Raw genomic sequence first — 17,983 nt, 5'->3', positions numbered from 1 at the left:
GCTTAATTCTGAAACTACTGAGGGGAGCTTTCAAAATGATACACAGCACCGCTATGATTTTTGGGGCTCAGATGGGATGACTTTATAAACATCCCATTTCAGGTTTGAACAGAATCTTTTTGCCCCCATTTGAAAACTACCAGACTATAAGTGATCTATGTAATTAAGTGTGTCCACATAACGATCAAATAGTAAAATCTCATATATACGATATATGAGCTATAGTATTTCACCTATGGTAATGGCCCAAGGTTCTACCCACCTCTCTAAGAAGCTGGAGTGGCTGGACGAGTCAGACCCCCGCGGACCCCATCTGTAATCTCCATGTCCAATGTGGGGGCTGTAATCTGCAGGAACGCACAACAGAAAAGCATCAGCTACTCTTCCTGGGGTCCACACTTAACATACAGACCAAAAAAAAAAAATCAACATACATACAGTACAACATATTCATGGGTTTCATCAGGTCCCTTTCCACAGGTGTATTAATCAAGCACCATGCAGTCTGCATTCATAATCTAGGTGCACCATGCAGTCTGCATTCATAATCTAGGTGCTTGATTTCATACACCTGTGGAAAGGGACCTGATGAAACTCATGAATAGGGGATCTTTCTAACAAAATGAAACCAAATTTATCTTAAGGGTAAGGACGGAGGCTGAAAGCCTGATAAGTGAATCATTAAATAAACGAGATAAAAACAAACCAAACCAACTCTATCGACTATGCAGAGGATGGAGGTGGATTTGTGTGGGTGATGGAGGTTTTGTTTAGTACAGCGTTTGTTCAGTGGAAGGCAGTCTGAGTGAGCACGGCTCCTTTTGGGGAGATGAAAGGGAGGGTTTCATTGATATGCGCAGTGGTACCCTTCCACACAGAGGGGGAGAGGAGTCCTGCTTAGTGATCAGCCCTCGTCTCTTCCCCCTCGCTCACCATCTACTCAATAGCAAACCAAAATCTGCAGAGAAGATCTTTTCTAGAACTCTCTGCTTGATTAACACTGGCTTTTGTTTTTTGTTTTTTTTCCCCCTTCAAGGATAGAGAGTGTGAAAAGAACCAATCACAAATGAAACCACTTCTGGGATCTTTCTAATCACATTCTCTTGGACAATAGCCGTAACATTGGCACACAGAAGAAGTCCTGTGTGCTGCCCCTATGGATGTCCTGTAGAGATCTCAATATCTAAGCCTTTTAGAGCACATTATCAAACCATTATCAAAGTTCTTCTTCTGAAAAATCTTTACAAGGACCTCATGAACTTCTACAAGCGCCATGCGTCTTGTAAAGCACAGTAAAATGCAGTGGTTTGGCTCTGTGTCCAAATCTTAAAATCATACGCATTTTACAATGATTAAATAAAACTCCATTTCATTATATTTTCATTATATTGAGCAAATAAGTAAATTGAGAGCTAAAGTGACCCGTGTGGTGCGCCCTTATGACTGACTGACCTCTGAAGTTGACAGGCGTGGTGTTGACACTCCCCTGTGAGGCGGTGGCTTGGACTGGGTCAGTTGTGTGGTAGCCGGTCCGGGAGGCGCGGGAGATGGCCCCCCACTTGGAGATGATGGGTCCTTCCCCGAACGGGATGATGGGGTCCTCCTCCTTCAGTCGGCGGTACGGCTCAAACATGTGCAGCCAGCGCTTGCCCCCGCCACTCTCCACATCCTGCTGCAGGCACAGAACAGGAAAGTGTCAAAATAAAAGTATAGCGAGTGGTATTTTTGCATGACTCGTAAAGTCATGGTCAGGAATTGACTGACACTGTCGCGGTTCCACCTGACCCCATGTACAAAGACACGCGTAACACGTTATATTAGCATGGGACGAACAACTACAGTAGAACACAACTGACACTTCACAGAACTTGACTGGAATAAAAACACTTGATATAAATGTTTACATTTATAGCAGTGCAGGTCACTTTGGCTAACATTGTCTGCTTGATAACACTAAATGTAAATATCCTGAATAAATTAACAAGCACAAGACTGACACAAATACACTAAAAAATTGATCTTTTTTGGATGTCTAGTAACTGCCCATTCACTGTAAATGTTCAAGGATAAGTTTGTGGACATGTTTGGAAGACACTTGAAGACATTTTTATTGCTCTCTAGAGCCCTGGATTCTCAGCCAATTCCCAGTCTTATTCCAACGTTACAAGTGAATGTTATGCAATAAGTTACAGTATTTGGTGTTCCCAGCAGCAGAGACAAATCTCACAAAAAGTAGAGTGAAATGCATATTATGCTTTTATTCCGGTCTGCAACAGTGTGTGTGTGTGTGTGTGTGTGTGTGTGTGTGTGTGTGTTGGAGATTAGAACAGAAGTGGTGGGTATCAGCCATCAGGATGGATGTTGGACTGCTCTACATAAATGACTAGGTGGGTGGGTGGGTAGGAGGAGGAGGAGGAGGAAGATGAGGAGGAGGAAGAGGGGGAGGACAGGATGTGCTCGCACCTCATACTGAATTTTAAAATCCATCTGTGGAGAAACCTTTTATGGTCAATCCACCGTTTATCTATCATTTAATACACAGCACATGATCTCTCCATAAAAGCTGAAGATGCATAATACTGATCTTACAATCCATCACCTTATTTATCCAAACTATCTATCTATCTATCCACAGTACACATGTTGTATGATCTTTGTCATTTTGTCTGTCTGCCCATCATCCTTCATTATGTCTGCAATGGCCATGGCAGTGAACAGTCACGGTACAGTAAGCACTGACTAGCCACCCCTGGACATAAGGACTGTCTTGGCAGTGGAACAAGTGTATGGTGGCAGCAGGTGTGTGCACTGACCATATGCTGAGGTCCAGAGTGTGTGTGTGTGTGTGTGTGTGTGTGTGTGTGTGTGTGTGTGCGTGTGTGTCCGTGTCCATCAACCAGACCAGACACAAGGCTTTATATTATTGCTGTGTCCCAACCTTCAAATTCATTATGATCACTAATCGGTGACAAGTTTAAGGCATCATACAATCTCCTAAAAGAAAAGGCATTGGTGGTTGTCTTCAGACTGTTAAACTCACATTGAGATCAGGTGAGAGGAATCGGAGTTCCCACCACTCAGAATCTGCCCTATGAGTAATCATCACTAGACAACACCACCAAACCTCTAAATGCACACAAGACTACACAAAGAGCTGGACTCAAATGTCTGGAAGACATGCACCTCAGTGGGAGAAGTGTGTGTGTGTGTGTGTGTGTGTGTGTGTGTGTGTGCTCCACTCACCATGTGTTGCGAGCAGGAGTTGTACGTGGAGCTGGCGTAGGGCTCAGAGTCGAAGGGGCTGATGGAGCCACACGACCAGGGCGAGTAGTGGGCCAGACTCTCCTCCGCACGCAACTTACAGTTCACACACGCGCCACCCACACTATCAGCATGCTGCTGCAGGGGGGGAGAGAGGGAGAGGGAGAGGGAGAGAGGGAAAGAGGGAGAGTTAATCAATTTAATTGAAGGAGGAGGGGATTAAAGAGTGGAAAAATGGAGGCGAGAATTAAGACGGTAAAAAAGACGAGACATGGAAAAAGAATTTGAGTGACCCAGCCGACCCTAAGATCTGTGAACGTCAGCCCGTTCGTGAAAATGACTCAGCATTTTTGCAAAGACTCAAACATCCCTTCCCAATCCTCCTCTAAGTCCTCCTCCTCACAGTCCCATATACACCTAACCCAGAACTGAGAATCTGGAACTGAGAACCTAGAGCTCAGAACTCCACTGAGCTAAGGATACTACCGCTGCATCCGCATTCAGCTTCTTACGCCGTTGCCTAGCAACAGTCACACTTTAAATAGCTTAGCATGTGGGATGAAATCAAATTAACAAATTCTGCCACAAGATGACAACACAAAAGGGGAAAAGCGGAAAACGCCTTAAGCCCAACGCCATTTCACTGTCATTACACAAACAAATATAGGTTGGTCGCTTAAAAGGGAAAGCATTCTCCCCTCTCCCCTCTCTCTAACACTCATACACACACACACACACCCACACCCACACCCTACCTCAGCACAAAAATCGACAGCGAAGACAGGTGAGGACTGGGAGGGCCGGCTGACGTTGTTATGGTGATGCGCCCACTGTTCCTGTTTACGGTGAAGCAGGTCCTCGTAGCCGAGAGGAGCGCGTGCATATGAGTCCTGAGAGCAGACAGCGGGACGGTGAGTCTGTCAAAAACACACACACACGAGGGTTCATATCTGATAATGCAGATTCAACACGAATACTTCCCGTATAGCCCATAGTTCAACAGGAAGTATGGGCTATACAGGGTATACAAGAAGTCATTTGTTTCCAATGCATTCCCCAACACACACACACACATTTTGCATAACGCACTCTACACCATATCAGCATGAAATGAAAATGCTGTATGCATGTATGTGTTTGTGTACGAGTACATGCAAGTGTGCATTAACATGATATAAACCTGGGTTCAGTGAAACCAGCCTGGGGCTGTCCCGATTGGTCAGACTTCCTGACATGTGTATACAAGTATGCATGTGTGCGTGTGTGTCAGTGTGCACGGCGGTGTGTGCTTACCCTGTGCAGTGCGGCCCTGTGATCCGTGGAGCCGCAGTAAGGGCTGTCCAGTGAGTTATAGCGCTCCCTGGTGGGGGGAGGCTGGCAGGCGGGAGAGTGCAGCACCTCGGGCGGCAGGGAGTTGCTCCGGCCGTCCTCCCTCTGGTACAGCTGCGGCCGCCAGGCCCGCCGGCTGTCGTAGACGGGCGCGTAGACGCCGTGAGCGTGCCCGTGGCCGTGAGCGTGCCCGTGACCGGGGCTCAGGGAGCCGCACGCCGCCGGCGACGACTGCGGTGGCGGTGGCGGCGGCGGCTGGCCGTAGGAAGGGCCGAGACGCTCGCGCGTGGCCAGCAGAGACGGCTGGTCAGCGTACGGCGACGTCGGGGGGAAGGAGGACTCGGCCACGTTGCCAGAGCGCAGGAAACGAGCCACACAGGGTTTGGAGGGGAGGCCGGAGGGCGTATAGTAATTACCTGGAGTAGGGGAGAGAGGGAGAGGGAGAGGGAGAGGGAGAATGTAAATGATGCTAAACTAACTGACTGACAAAAGTCAAATAAGGACATGAGGTACACAGGTTTAAAAAAAAAAAAAAAGGGAAAATCCTCCCATTCCATTCATCCAAGAAAAGCATCTTCAAAATAGAACACTTTCATTTGTACATCACAGCGCTCCAACTCATTTGTCACAGACGTACAGTAGCTGACTCAGTAAAGTCTTTGTTGTTGTTGTTTCTCCTCGTTTGTACTGTGTAGCACTGTAAGTAGTTTGGCTGGTGGCTGTCTTCAGACCTGATAAACTCACATTGAGATCAGGTGAGAGGAGTCAAAAGCTCCCCCACTCAGAATCTGCCCTATGAGTAATCATCACTAGACAACGCCACCATGCACTACAGAGACATGACCCCCCCCCCCCCGCCCCAAAGAACTGGTGTTCAAATCTTTTGTCTTACATTACAAAGAAAGGTCCATTACGTAAACATAGCCAATTCAACTCCTACATACACAGACCAAAGCAGAGGTTTTTTGACAGACACTATGAACAATGTTGCCAAGACAAAATACTGAAAGAGTGTTGCAAAGAAAGGTTGTTGAATAGTTTTAATAGTAGAAGTATTTTTCATTAGCTTTTTGTTGAATTATATTTAACATTCACCTGAATCTACAGGCATATTTTATTATGTTTAGATGAAATGGATGTTTGACAAAATCATTGAATAATCAAGATCTAACTATTGACCAAAATGGGGGAGGCTGCCATAAAAGGGCAGGCCTAACTCACTGGCTGTCTGGTAGGGGGGCACGTCACACGTCGGGGACCGCTGGTCCTGGTAGTAGAGCTCGGGGTGTCCCCTCAGCAGGAAGTGGGCAGGCTTGGGAGAGGCGCCGCCACCCATCTCATGGGCTGTGGCGTTGGGAGACAGGAGTAAGGCTTGAGTCTGGCTGACGGGCGTCTTTGGAGGTGAAACAGTCTTTCTGGAAAAAGGACAACGAGAAAATACATTTGAAGCAAAACCAAAACCAAAACCCACCAGTAACCACATAGGAAACTTTGGCTGTTTCATACAGCCTATTGTTTTAACAGAAAGCAACTGGTCCATTGTTTTGTTATTCATTCCACTGTAACTAACACAACTGAAAGGAAATGAATTCAGACAAGTGGAGTAATTGCATACATCGATAAAAAAATAAAAAAAACATAACAAAAAACAAAACAGAATTTGTAACTATTAAAAAGGCGATCATATTTTAGACTGCGGACATGCTATGGATTGTAATGTAGAACAACAGCTTGACTTACTGCTCTAGGTTAATGGAGGAGGACTGCGAGAGCGTGTTGGCACCATTGGGTAGCGTCCTCTTCAGGTCATCCAGCGCATCTGCACCTCGGGGGATGAGCTGCGTGGGCGAGTGGCCGTCGGGGGCCTGCGTGTCCTTCTCCGGGCCCTTCAGACCCCCCATGGAGGGCTCACCCGCCGGGATGCCCCCCTTACAGTTGGGGGCTTTGCCCAGAACCCCCTGGGGGAGCAGGAAGGGGCGGGAGGCCCCATTGAGTTTCTTGTTCCTCATTCTGTACCTGGGCAAACAGGAGAGAGGACTGCACACTCATAAAGAGGTCATAAAGTGGGGAGAATGGGAAGTGGTGCTTGCAGGGGAGAGTGAAGTTATTGTTTGGCCTCACCGTTTGGTTACTATGAGGAATTGAGGAATTGAGAGAGCAATGTCTGCTCAAGTGTGTGTACGTGTTTGTGTGTGTCCATATGCATGGTTTCATACAGTAGGCCAATGTGTGTCAATATGCATGTTTTCATGTGCGTGAAAAAAGCGAAAATCCTCCCATTCCATTCATCTACGAAAAGCATCTTCAAAATAGAACACTTCATTTGTAGATCACAGCCCCCCCCAACTCATTTGTCACAGACGTAGCTGACTCAGTAAAGTCTTTATTGTTGTTATTTCTCCTCATTTGTACTGTGTAGCACTGTAATAGTTTGGCTGGCGGTTGTCTTCAGACCTGATAAACTCACATTGAGATCAGGTGAGAGGAGTCAAAAGCTCCCCCACTCAGAATCTGCCCTATGAGTAATCATCACTAGACAACGCCACCATGCACTACAGAGACATGGACCCCCCCCCCCCCCCAATATGCATGTTTTCATGTGCGCGTGTTGTGTGCTCCTATGTGTATGTCTGCATCCTCACTTCTTAGCTTGGCCCATGAAGATGTAGATGTGTGTGGGGAGTGCATGCGTGTGTTCACTCTTCCCCAGCTCTTCCTACAGATATGCCAGCCTCTGTGCCAGATCGAGTGTGTGGGTGAGCGCATGTGTCCTACTGTGTTATATCTGCTGAACTCTCCAGTTTGCAGACTAGGTATGGCTGCACACACAAACACACACACACACACACACACACGTGTATTTCTATATGTATATATATATATATATATATATATATATATATATATATATATATATATTCAACAGTGTTATGTATGTGCCTACTCACTTCTCCAGTTCGTCCTGAGTATGGGCAAAAGTGCAGTTGGCCCCTCGTGGGCAGCCCCCCTGCTGCCGTAGGTCTCTGCACATGCTAGTCTTGTACTTGCTGTTTGGCTGTGGCTGAAAAAACACACACAGATCAGAGACCCAACACACACACACACACACACACACACACACTATTGAAACAGACTCTTATCTGTGCAGTGTGCATTGACCATCTTGTTCCACACACACACACACACACACACACACACACACACACCCACACAACATTACACTGAGAGCTGTCTCACAAAGCAGGATTACACAGTTGTCCAGACAACTGAACTGAGAGAGAGAGAAAAAAAATCCATGAGTCTTTTCAGTCCTTGTTTACGCTCCTGCCCGAGATTTGAGGAGCTTCCAGATTGTGCCCTCCCCAGCGCTATAACTAACTCACTATCTTGCTCTGCAGCCCCTATGCGCTCAACTTTCCAACAAGCCGAGGCAAAATGACAGCCCTTCTTTCTTCAAAGCCTGCCTGAACAGGATTACCACCTCTGCCTGACAAAAATGAGAATTACTCCTGCTATACTGTGGGTCTGAAACAAAAAATCCTTTGACAAGTGCAGCTCTACAGAGCCAGTGAAGTTGACTAAACTGCATATGTTCTTGGCACCGTGTGATTAATTTTAGAGTTAAGACGTTTATGGCAATAGGATACAACACGGACATAATGTAAGCACGGCAAACAGTAAAGTAATGGACAAAGTGATAGTAAGTCACAGTTTGGTCTTCGGTGAGGAATAGAGATGTGGTGGTCTTCAGACCTGTTAAACTCACACTGAGATCATCTGAGAGAGCAGAGCTCCCCCACTCAGAATCTGCCCTATGAGTAATCATCACTAGACACACCACCAACCTTCTAAACACACACTACCAAGACTACAGCTCTACGGAACCCCTAAAGTGACACGTGTGCAACGGAACGTTTCTAGTGAGCATGAGTACTCGCCTATCTGGTGCACACCAGAGATAATATATTAATAATATACATCTTGGCCCCATGTCCTCTTGGGGGCTTCACAGGTTTCAAATGTAATGCGTTAGAGGAAATATTCCATAACCTAAATGGTCCATAACTTTATTACAAATTTATCTCCAATATGGCTAAAGCCCGGCGCCCACCGGACACGCCGTTCAGCGGTGTTCAGCGGTTTGGGCTTGACGCGCAGGATTTTAGAATAGTTTTCTATCTCTGTGCGTCTGCTGCGCGGCAGACATTTCCAGTGGGCTTTGCTCCATTGAAAACAATGGAGTTCTAATTGTTTCTGGTGGGCGACGGCCTTAAGACAAACTATCAAAAAAGCGTCCGCTTAAAAGGTATAAAGGTCCTGATTAGACACGGTCACGTACTGCTGACTGTCTGCGCTGTAGGCATGAGGTGCTGAAAGAGAGGTAACGTAGGGTAAGGTAGGGTAAGGTAAGGTCTTACCTGGGGCGTTTCGTGACTTTTCTTGCTGAAGTTCTGGATGAACTCTACCAGGCCATGGACTACTACTTTCACAGCCAACATTACACTCTCCAACTCCTCCCAGGTTGGAGGTGCAGCATCTATACACACACACACGCACAATATATAAAGAAATTGCAGCTTGGAGACTCTTTATACATAGGACAAATGAATGCTATGTATATTTGCAACAACAACACAAAAGTTTCCAGATGTGAGCACACGTATGGCTAATTGCTTAGGACGGCTCACCTGCATTGTGGTCGATGTTGGCTAGGAGTTCCAGGTGTGGTCTGAGGCTGTTCAGGTTGGCCGGGTCCCCCGTCCTCTGCAGCACGATCGTCAGCTCCTGGACACTCTTCGCAAACGACTCCGGCGACTGCAGCTGTGAAAATCACAAATAAATAAACAACCCAAAAACCCAACACAATGCACAAACACCAATTCCTACCGCTCAGTTCACTCATAATGTACAAGCAGACACAGATGCACAATCAAAAACAGAGTTGCATCTCTACTCGAGGTGTGTGTGTGTGTGTGCACGCGCACTTATCACACGGATCATTCAACCTCAAATGTGTGAAAGATATCTTCAGCGTGACTTTTGTGGTTGTCTTCAGACCTGTTAAACTCACATTGAGATCAGGTGAGAGGAAGCAGAGCTTCCAACACTCAGAATCTGCCCTATGAGTAATCATCACTAGACAACGCCACCAACCGCAGGCTACAGAAATAGATCTAGAATTACAGCCAGGGAATTACATTCCCAGCAATGCTTTGTTCCGTGTTAAACAAGGAAGAGGAAGTCATTACAAATGTGGATGGGAAGGAACACACATGGCACATTTCCTGACTCCTAATAAATAAATAAATAAATAAAAAGATAGATACATTTTTGTTATTACATAAGGGTGCTGAATGTTGCATTTAGCTATAAGTATTGTGGAGCACCATGGCAAAAAACATATTGTAAACATGATCAAATTGGCCACAACTACTGTATATCCATGCTGTTTATTGCAGTTGCTGTGACCAGGTAGGATCCTACATACTAGGGAACTATCTAACTTTATGTTTGCTTTTCTTCACAAAGACAAAAGGAAAAAAATCTAGCTTTGCCTCTGTTGTTTTCAAACCAATCTCCTCTTCAGTAATAATACATATCTACTCTTATATATATATGTAAATATTTCCAAGTAGCATAGCTGTAGCAACAGCGTTCAGCACTTTGTTGTATTTCAAATTAAGTCAAATAGAACGCCCTATGAGGTGGCAGCACAGACCTTGTCGATAATGGACTGCATGTGGGACTTGTGAACCAGGTCTCCATAGAGGAGCGAGGACCACTGCTCGGGGGAGATGCGGAGCCCGGCTTCCATGGCGATGTGGACGATCTGGGCGTCATGTTCGCGTCGAAGCGCCTCGTAGGTGCGGAACTCCTCCTTCAGCTGCATGAGCGACGAGTCCTCATCCCGCTTGGTCACCTGGAGACAAAACACACACCTTTATTTACAAAACCCATCTGTGTGTCCGTGCGTGCGTGTGTGTGTGTGCAGTCAGTCTTTGTGTTTAATGTGATACTAAAAAATAAACTAAACCCATTGAACCTTATTAAATTCCAGGTGGCACCATGGGGATGTGAAAAGCAATATCAGGTTTTTGTTTACTTCACGGTTATATATGGTTGTGTCATTTTTTTATAATGGGGTTTTCCACTGATGCAGTTTGCTTTCTTCACTGCTTTCTGACCACTGATAAAGAGTACTTGCGCAACATGAAGTCATGATGGTTGTCTTCAGACCTGTTAAACTCACATTGAGATCAGGTGATAGGAATTGGAGTTCCCACCACTCAGAATCTGCCCTATGAGTAATCATCACTAGACAACACCACCAAACCTCTAACTTCACACAAGACTACACAAAGAGCTGGACTCAGAAATGTAGGGCATTACATTAAAAAGGTCCATTACATAAATATTACCCAACCACCTCCTACATACACAGACCAAAGATAACATCTTTACACATTTTTGGGTTTCCTTCATTTCAACTGTGGCCAAAGCCAATGAATATTATGAATATGCAGCATTCACATATCAACTAAAGAATGGTTCTTTTTGAGGAAGTCAGATTAGGGCAACATTTTCTTTCGGCAAGGTTGTGTCGACATGGCTACAATCCAAACATTGACAGGAACAAAACAAATCTGAAACCATGTTGAGAAAAAGGAAGCTAGCGTTGAAACAAGTGAATCACATAAAAAGTTCACAGGGTCTGTAAGTGCACAGAACGGTCACACTACAATCTCCCATCCCATACAGCAATCACAGCCATTCAAGGCTGAGGCATCTACAGGCGCTGCAAAGGGCAGCCATACACACGGGAGAAAACTGCCATGATCATCTACAGTAGGTCGTTCCAAAACATGCAGTCACTGGATTTCAAAAAGATGTATACAGCGCACACACACACACACACACTTAAGTTAGGGGTCTATATCAAACCCATTTTCAAAAAAGAAATCAAGGTTAGATTACTTCCACAAATGAATGTTCACATAAAACAGGTAAGCAACCTGTAGGGCAAAGCATAGTTCCCACCCTGTCTACAGAGGAAGGTTGCAGCCCGGTGCATCTGGAGACACGGTACAGTCTATCTATAAACGTGTGAGGGGCCCCATCAAGCTCATCATCTGTCCATTCCATTCCAACACATGTGGATACGGTCATTAGGTTTCTGACAGGTTTATAAGGCTCGCGACTTGAACAGGGTCAAATAGCTCCTCGAAGCTCATTTAAACCCCCAAGTGTGTGCGCGCACACACACACACACACACACAGAGAGAGAGAGTCTATCAACCGCCTAGGTACAAACTGTGCCTCTGGGAGTTGTAATTGGCTGGCCACTCAGACTCGGGGATTAGCACGGGCGCTGCCCAGGACTGTCTGTACCCACTCGCTCAGTTCCCCCGGAGCTGCCCCTGCCTGCCCGCTGCCACACTCCAGGGCTCAGCCACCCACTAGCGGTAGGAGGCCCAACAGGGTGGGGGTGACTGGCAGGGAAGGGAAGGGAAGGGTTAGCCATCACTGGAGCAGAGAAGTTGGCATTCCTGCCCCGTCAACCACACCAACATACTGTAGCAGGCAAACCCCCTGGCAATTATCACTTGCCCCGACACACACACACAGACAGACTGAACTTTAATGTGCATGTACAGTATCGCTCTCACTCACTTCACCTGTTCAGCGTGGGTACATATGCACAGGGTGAGGGCCAGGATTGCATGTCTGTGTACTGCGATAATTAGATTCAACTCATTACATAGACAGCAGATTCTGTTACGTACTGCACACTGCACTAAATGAAGGGAAATTACATCCTGAACATCCATCCTCTCTGTACGCACACACACACCATTTCACTCCCCTAAGTATGAATCCCACACAGGCGTCTGAGATTCAGATGCATGAACCAAGACACTCGACAGATTCAGATTCAGATTCAACAAGTATTGGCAAGCATCACATGCAGGCTTTTGGGGGTATGGGATGAGCCTTCAAATACATTTATAAGTCACTGAACTTTTCATGTGTGTGCTAGAAGACGCATGTAAGCAAGTCGCTGCAAGTCTCTTTGGATAAAGCGTCTGCTACATGATTGAATGTTTATTTAAATGTAAACGTGTGGGGGGGGGGGGGATTAACTGACCTTAAAACAGGAGGCCCGGTAGAGGAGCTGCACCACGTGGCCGATGCTGGTCTTGGACGCCTGGGGGAAGCGCGCCTCCAGCTTCTGGACCACAAAGAGCACCAGAACCTTCCGGGACAGAGCCGAGCCGTCCTCCAAGGCCAGCAGAACCAGCTTCAGAGCGTCCTCCTGCATGGCTGGGGCAATAAATCAGACGTGCACACACACACACACACACACACACACACACACACACACACACACACACACACACACAGATGTTATCATAATGTTTGATGGAAAGAACAGAACACACAGTACATTAGCTATGCCAGAAGATTGGACATCACGGGTAGACTGGTTGTCTTCAGACCTGATAAACTCACACTGAGATCATCTGAGAGAGAGCAGAGCCCCCCCTCACTCAGAATCTGCCCTATGAGTAATCATCACCAGACAACGCCAAGCCAGAGACGAGAACAAACACAGCAGCACTACCCACACACAGACAGACACATGAGCAGAAAACAAGACAAACATCTTTCATCTTCCACTGCCCAGTCAAATTGGGCTTCTGAATACCATTCTTTAGCCTTGAATGCTTATCTCCACATTAGTTGTGGAGAACCTGGCTTCAGAATGCAAAAGAGTCCTACCAAGTATTTGTTCCACCAGGTAGATCAGGTGATTAGTGAAATCACCTGTGCAGGTGAAATCACCTGTGCACAGGTATAAATGGTGTTTTCTGAAGCCAGAGTCACCCACCTTTGGTGAAGAAAAGGTGAATGCTCAATTTGCAACTGATTATGTGATGACATTCAAGAATTAATCCCTGATTATATTTCAAAAAGAGGTAAAAAAAAAAAAAAAACATACCCTGATGCTGTGGCACAACTACAGTTTTAGGCTCCATATGAAGGGTATAGCTCAGGTTTGGCTACACCGGATTGGCTAAGAAGTTCACTTCTCAACATTTGAGTGTGTCTTTCCTATCTCCTTCAGTCAAGAGTAAACTCAACCAAACAGACAGTACTTCCTTCATAACCTTTTACGGCATTTGCCCACACTAATAAACTTCAACAAACACCAACCATCGTCAGTGTCCACCATCTGTCAATATTTGTTGGATGGAGTTATTTGAGTTTGACAAGACCGTCTTTTCTATTACTGTCTTGGCAGTGTGGAGTTTGAAGTTAGTTTCCAGAACATTCCTAAGATTGAAACCAACCTTTATAATGTTGGAGTTTGTTAGCGTTTGTTGGGGGGAGTGTGCAAAGAGCTTTGTGTGAGGCAGGGCTGACCACTGGTCATCTTCGTGGCGCCTACCTGGTCCGAGGAACTGGCACCCGCGGGCGCGGACGGCGGCCCACAGGTTGGCGGAGAGCTGCTGAGGGTTCTGGTGCTGGAGGATGAGCTCGGTGACGGTGCGCTCGCCCAGGGAGCGGCCGGCCCGTACGGCCCGAACGCGCCCCTCCTCCTCCACCAGCTGGCAGTTGACCAGCGTCACCAGCTTCCGCTGCATGGGCCGGCTGAGGGCGCTCGGGCTGAGCGTCGCCACGCCTACAGCGAGAGACGACAGAACAGAACGATGGGTGTTACCGTGTGCGCTTTTTATGTCGTACACTAGCAGTCATAAAGTTTGTTTAGTTTGTTACAAACAAACACACACACAACCTACTGAAGAACGTTACTGATAGTGATGACATAATGTGTAGTGTGAACTACCAACTACCCCCCACACACACACACACACAGTTTAGACTGACAGAGGGCATTCAGTACCACTACGATCTGCATACACTGTAATCTCCCTGCCCTGGGACTCTTACTGTCTGTACCTAAAGGAATCTCCCAGAACCCCCTACCTTTTTCAAAAGAAGTTAACAAATCCGCATCACTTAAGGGGCTATTCCACAGGCTATAGGGAGGCCCATGTGAGTGATATTATGCAAGAGAGGTCAGGATTTAATGACTGTATCTTTACAAGCCTTAATAGGACCATTATCCCCCAATGAACAACAGCCAGAGGCCTCGCAATGCATGACGTGTAGCATGACGTCCCCAACTGAAAGCTACCTGTATGTATTCAGACTAGGTGTTCACCGATCCGATATTAAGATTGGATATCAGCCCAATATTGACAAAAGAGCTGGATCGGGGATCGGAATTTAGCAAATCCATGGGCCGATCCATTCCATTTCCTCCAATTTCTTGAGCCGTGGCACACAAAGCAACTATGGCAACTAGCCATTTGCTGCCACTAATAGTGTACACATGCGGCTGGGAAGTGGGAATTCAACAATGGTATCGGATTGGTATTAGGAATCGAACGATACACAAAGCCCAGACATCTCTATCTGTATTGAGACTGAAAAAGACCGATCGGTGCATCCCTAATTCAAATAGTTCAGATCCTGATGAGTGTCTTAAGCATGTCACTAGCATACATTTTCATGGTCTCAGACTCAGCCATAGCCTGTGTGCTTTTAATTGGTCTTTTTTCATCTTCAAGGAAACTTGAGCGAGTGTGAAAGGAAGTGATGCCGTTGTCTCCCTCCCGGTGCTTCCTTGATGGTCGGCGCAACGTGCGCTTGTCTCGCTCGCTCTGACGCAAACACTCTGACCACAGTCAATCAAACGTGCAGAAAAACAGGAAATGCATTTGTACTCTGCCGGGGGCTGTTTTGAGTGCTATGAGAGTATTTAGCATCTAACCAGGAACACATTGACACACACGGACTTCAGCAGAGGGTTATCTACGCTCTCTCTGGCTCATGCAAACACACACGTGTAAAATAAGGAAATGTGTACACGGTTCAAACACGGACACATTCACACACAGATTCTCTAAAGAATCTCTAAAAAACACATTGACAGACAAATGTGATATACTGTAGGATATATAGAAAACATTTCAACATATCTATACAATAAACACACACACACACACACACACACATACACACAAAATTATACTTACATAGTATCGACTTTCACAGTCATATTAAATGAAAGTGAACAAGGACAAACCAGTGCAAATCAAAAGACATGCATGCACATGCGCACAAACACAAACACAAACACCAACACACACAGCTTACCTTTACCTCCACTGATGGGTTTCAGGTAGAGGGCCAGTTCCTCCACACAGGCCCTGCACACTTCATAGTGCTCACTGTCCACTGCACTGCCCAAGGATACGTTCGGGCTATCAGGGACCTGCAACACACACACACACACACACACACACGTCAGTCTCACAGCACTCCTACATCATCTCAATGAAAACTCCTTCTATGAGCATCTTATCATACCACATCTGATAGACTGAAAACCAAAAACCACGGTAAAATCGATCTGTGAATGGAACTTCCTACACCATATAGGGGAGGCATACACCAGAAAGCCCACTAAGATCAGGGCATTTTCTAAACAGTCCTTGTCCCAAGCGCACACATACACACACACACACACACACACACACACACACACACACACACACACACACACACACACACACACACACACACACACACACACACACACACACACACACACACACACACACACACACACACACACACACACACACACACACACACACACCTGAAATCTCATTAGCAGAGCCCTGAACCTCTTTTTCAATCAGTCCCAACACACACAAACACACACACACGCACACAAACACACACACATACACACCCCTCACCAAAATCAGCAGTACTTGTTTGTAATATTCTGTATTTCTGCAACACCTTCTCCAATCACTCCCAAAACACACACATGTGCACATACACACACACACACACACACGCACACACACACACACACACACACACACACCTGTGCGCCGACGAGCTGCAGCAGGGCTCTGTTGACGGGCAGCAGGTCGATGTCGGTGCTGATGGCGGTCTGGTCGAAGGGGCAGGCCTTGCGGTGCAGCTTGTGCAGGCACGTTTTGCAGACGGTGTGCGAGCAGCCCAGGCTGATGGGCTTGTGGCCGCTGCCGTCGAACTCATTGTAGCAGATGGGGCAGGACAGGAACTCGGTCCACTGGGCCGCCTGCACCGGCATCCTGGCGCCTCCGGGGGGAGCTGTGCCGCTCAGGGAGAACGCATGCCGCGCGCCGGACACCCTGAGAGCAGCTCACGAGCAGCTGCAGGAGAAAAAAAGAGTTGGGTTTAGTTGTTTGTTTGTTTGTTTGTTTGTTTGCTTGCTTGTTTGCTTGCTTTTTGTTCATGTCTTTGGTGTGATATTTAAACACATGATGGCTAAGGTAAATGGAATTTATTAATTTTCCTTATTGTCCAATATATCTACAGTATGATAAGGCATCCAGAAAATAGGTGTAGTACCTCAAGCACACACGAAAGTTCAGCAAGCACGCGCACACACACACACACACACACACACACACACACACACACGCATCAGCACATTCACCGAATATGGAGTCGAAATGGCCTGGATCCTACACACATGACCTCGTGTGTGTGACCGTGACCCCTCTCTCTCTGAGGCTCGGAGAGGAAGCGTGGGGCTAGTCTTATCCTCGTGAGGGTCTCATGCGCAGCGCCGCGGCCCTGCCCTCCCACAGGGGTCTGCTGAGGCCGACAATAAAAGCGCGGCGCTGACCCCAGGTGACCCCTCGCATAGCTGGGATGCCCTGGGCAGGACCTGCGGATTGTGTGAACTCCCATAGTTGTGGCGAGACACCCAAGCTTTTTTTTTGGCGGCCCCCCCAGGGAGCCCGAACGGAGCGGAGTTAGTGGCACAATGCCCCCAATCAGGGCAGGTAACGATAACAGTGGGGCTCGGGGGACGGCCAGCTGGCACTGAGCCTAATCACACAGCAGGTCACAGCCTCAGCTTCTCGTTCGCTTTGCATGCATGCATGCATACACGGATAATGGGATTTGTGTGCTTTACATTGACTCTGCCAAGCCAAGTTTTCACTGATTAGGCCTGTTAACTTCATCAGGGACCAGTTTTTATAGTACCTTGTTCTCTGATAGACGGTATGAAACTTTGGTTTGTCAACAACATGTATCTGTAAAGAAATTCATTCCTATTCCCCAGTTCCTATTTGACTGATGAGGATCAGTTGAGATCGAAACGTTGCCTTTTAAGATTAAATTAAAAAAAATTGGAACCCATATAGTATGCAGACCATCCACTTCTCTATTGTCAACAACATGCTCAGATGACATTTTACAAGCCTATTAACAACCCCGTAATTAGGTTGTGGATTAAAATGGCCAGATATTG

The 17,983-nt window shown here is 46.6% G+C and overlaps 1 protein-coding gene across 8 annotated transcripts in view; it reads right to left on the bottom strand.

Annotated features, from left to right (window-relative positions):
* rc3h2 (ring finger and CCCH-type domains 2) overlaps positions 1-17,983 on the bottom strand; it is a 28,564-nt gene that overhangs the window by 3,748 nt on the left and 6,833 nt on the right. For 5 of the 8 annotated variants that reach the window (XM_062553900.1, XM_062553903.1, XM_062553906.1 and 2 more), the window contains exons 2-16: positions 16,559-16,871; positions 15,817-15,934; positions 14,042-14,275; positions 12,737-12,912; positions 10,310-10,510; positions 9,279-9,411; positions 9,009-9,127; positions 7,539-7,651; positions 6,331-6,627; positions 5,812-6,005; positions 4,555-5,006; positions 4,017-4,178; positions 3,244-3,399; positions 1,453-1,672; positions 263-347 (exon numbers count right to left, since the gene is read on the bottom strand). In XM_062553900.1, coding sequence (XP_062409884.1) covers positions 263-347; positions 1,453-1,672; positions 3,244-3,399; positions 4,017-4,178; positions 4,555-5,006; positions 5,812-6,005; positions 6,331-6,627; positions 7,539-7,651; positions 9,009-9,127; positions 9,279-9,411; positions 10,310-10,510; positions 12,737-12,912; positions 14,042-14,275; positions 15,817-15,934; positions 16,559-16,789 — 2,891 coding nt within the window. In that variant the 5' untranslated portion in view covers positions 16,790-16,871. Of the gene's footprint in view, positions 1-262; positions 348-1,452; positions 1,673-3,243; positions 3,400-4,016; positions 4,179-4,554; positions 5,007-5,811; positions 6,006-6,330; positions 6,628-7,538; positions 7,652-9,008; positions 9,128-9,278; positions 9,412-10,309; positions 10,511-12,736; positions 12,913-13,297; positions 13,338-14,041; positions 14,276-15,816; positions 15,935-16,558; positions 16,872-17,983 lie in introns of those variants that run through there. The other 3 variants (XM_062553905.1, XM_062553904.1, XM_062553907.1) reach the window with 3 other exon arrangements.

Source organism: Sardina pilchardus, chromosome 14 (assembly GCF_963854185.1).
Source record: "Sardina pilchardus chromosome 14, fSarPil1.1, whole genome shotgun sequence".
Lineage (NCBI taxonomy): Eukaryota > Metazoa > Chordata > Actinopteri > Clupeiformes > Clupeidae > Sardina > Sardina pilchardus.
This window is presented reverse-complemented; position numbering and strand designations above follow the sequence as displayed.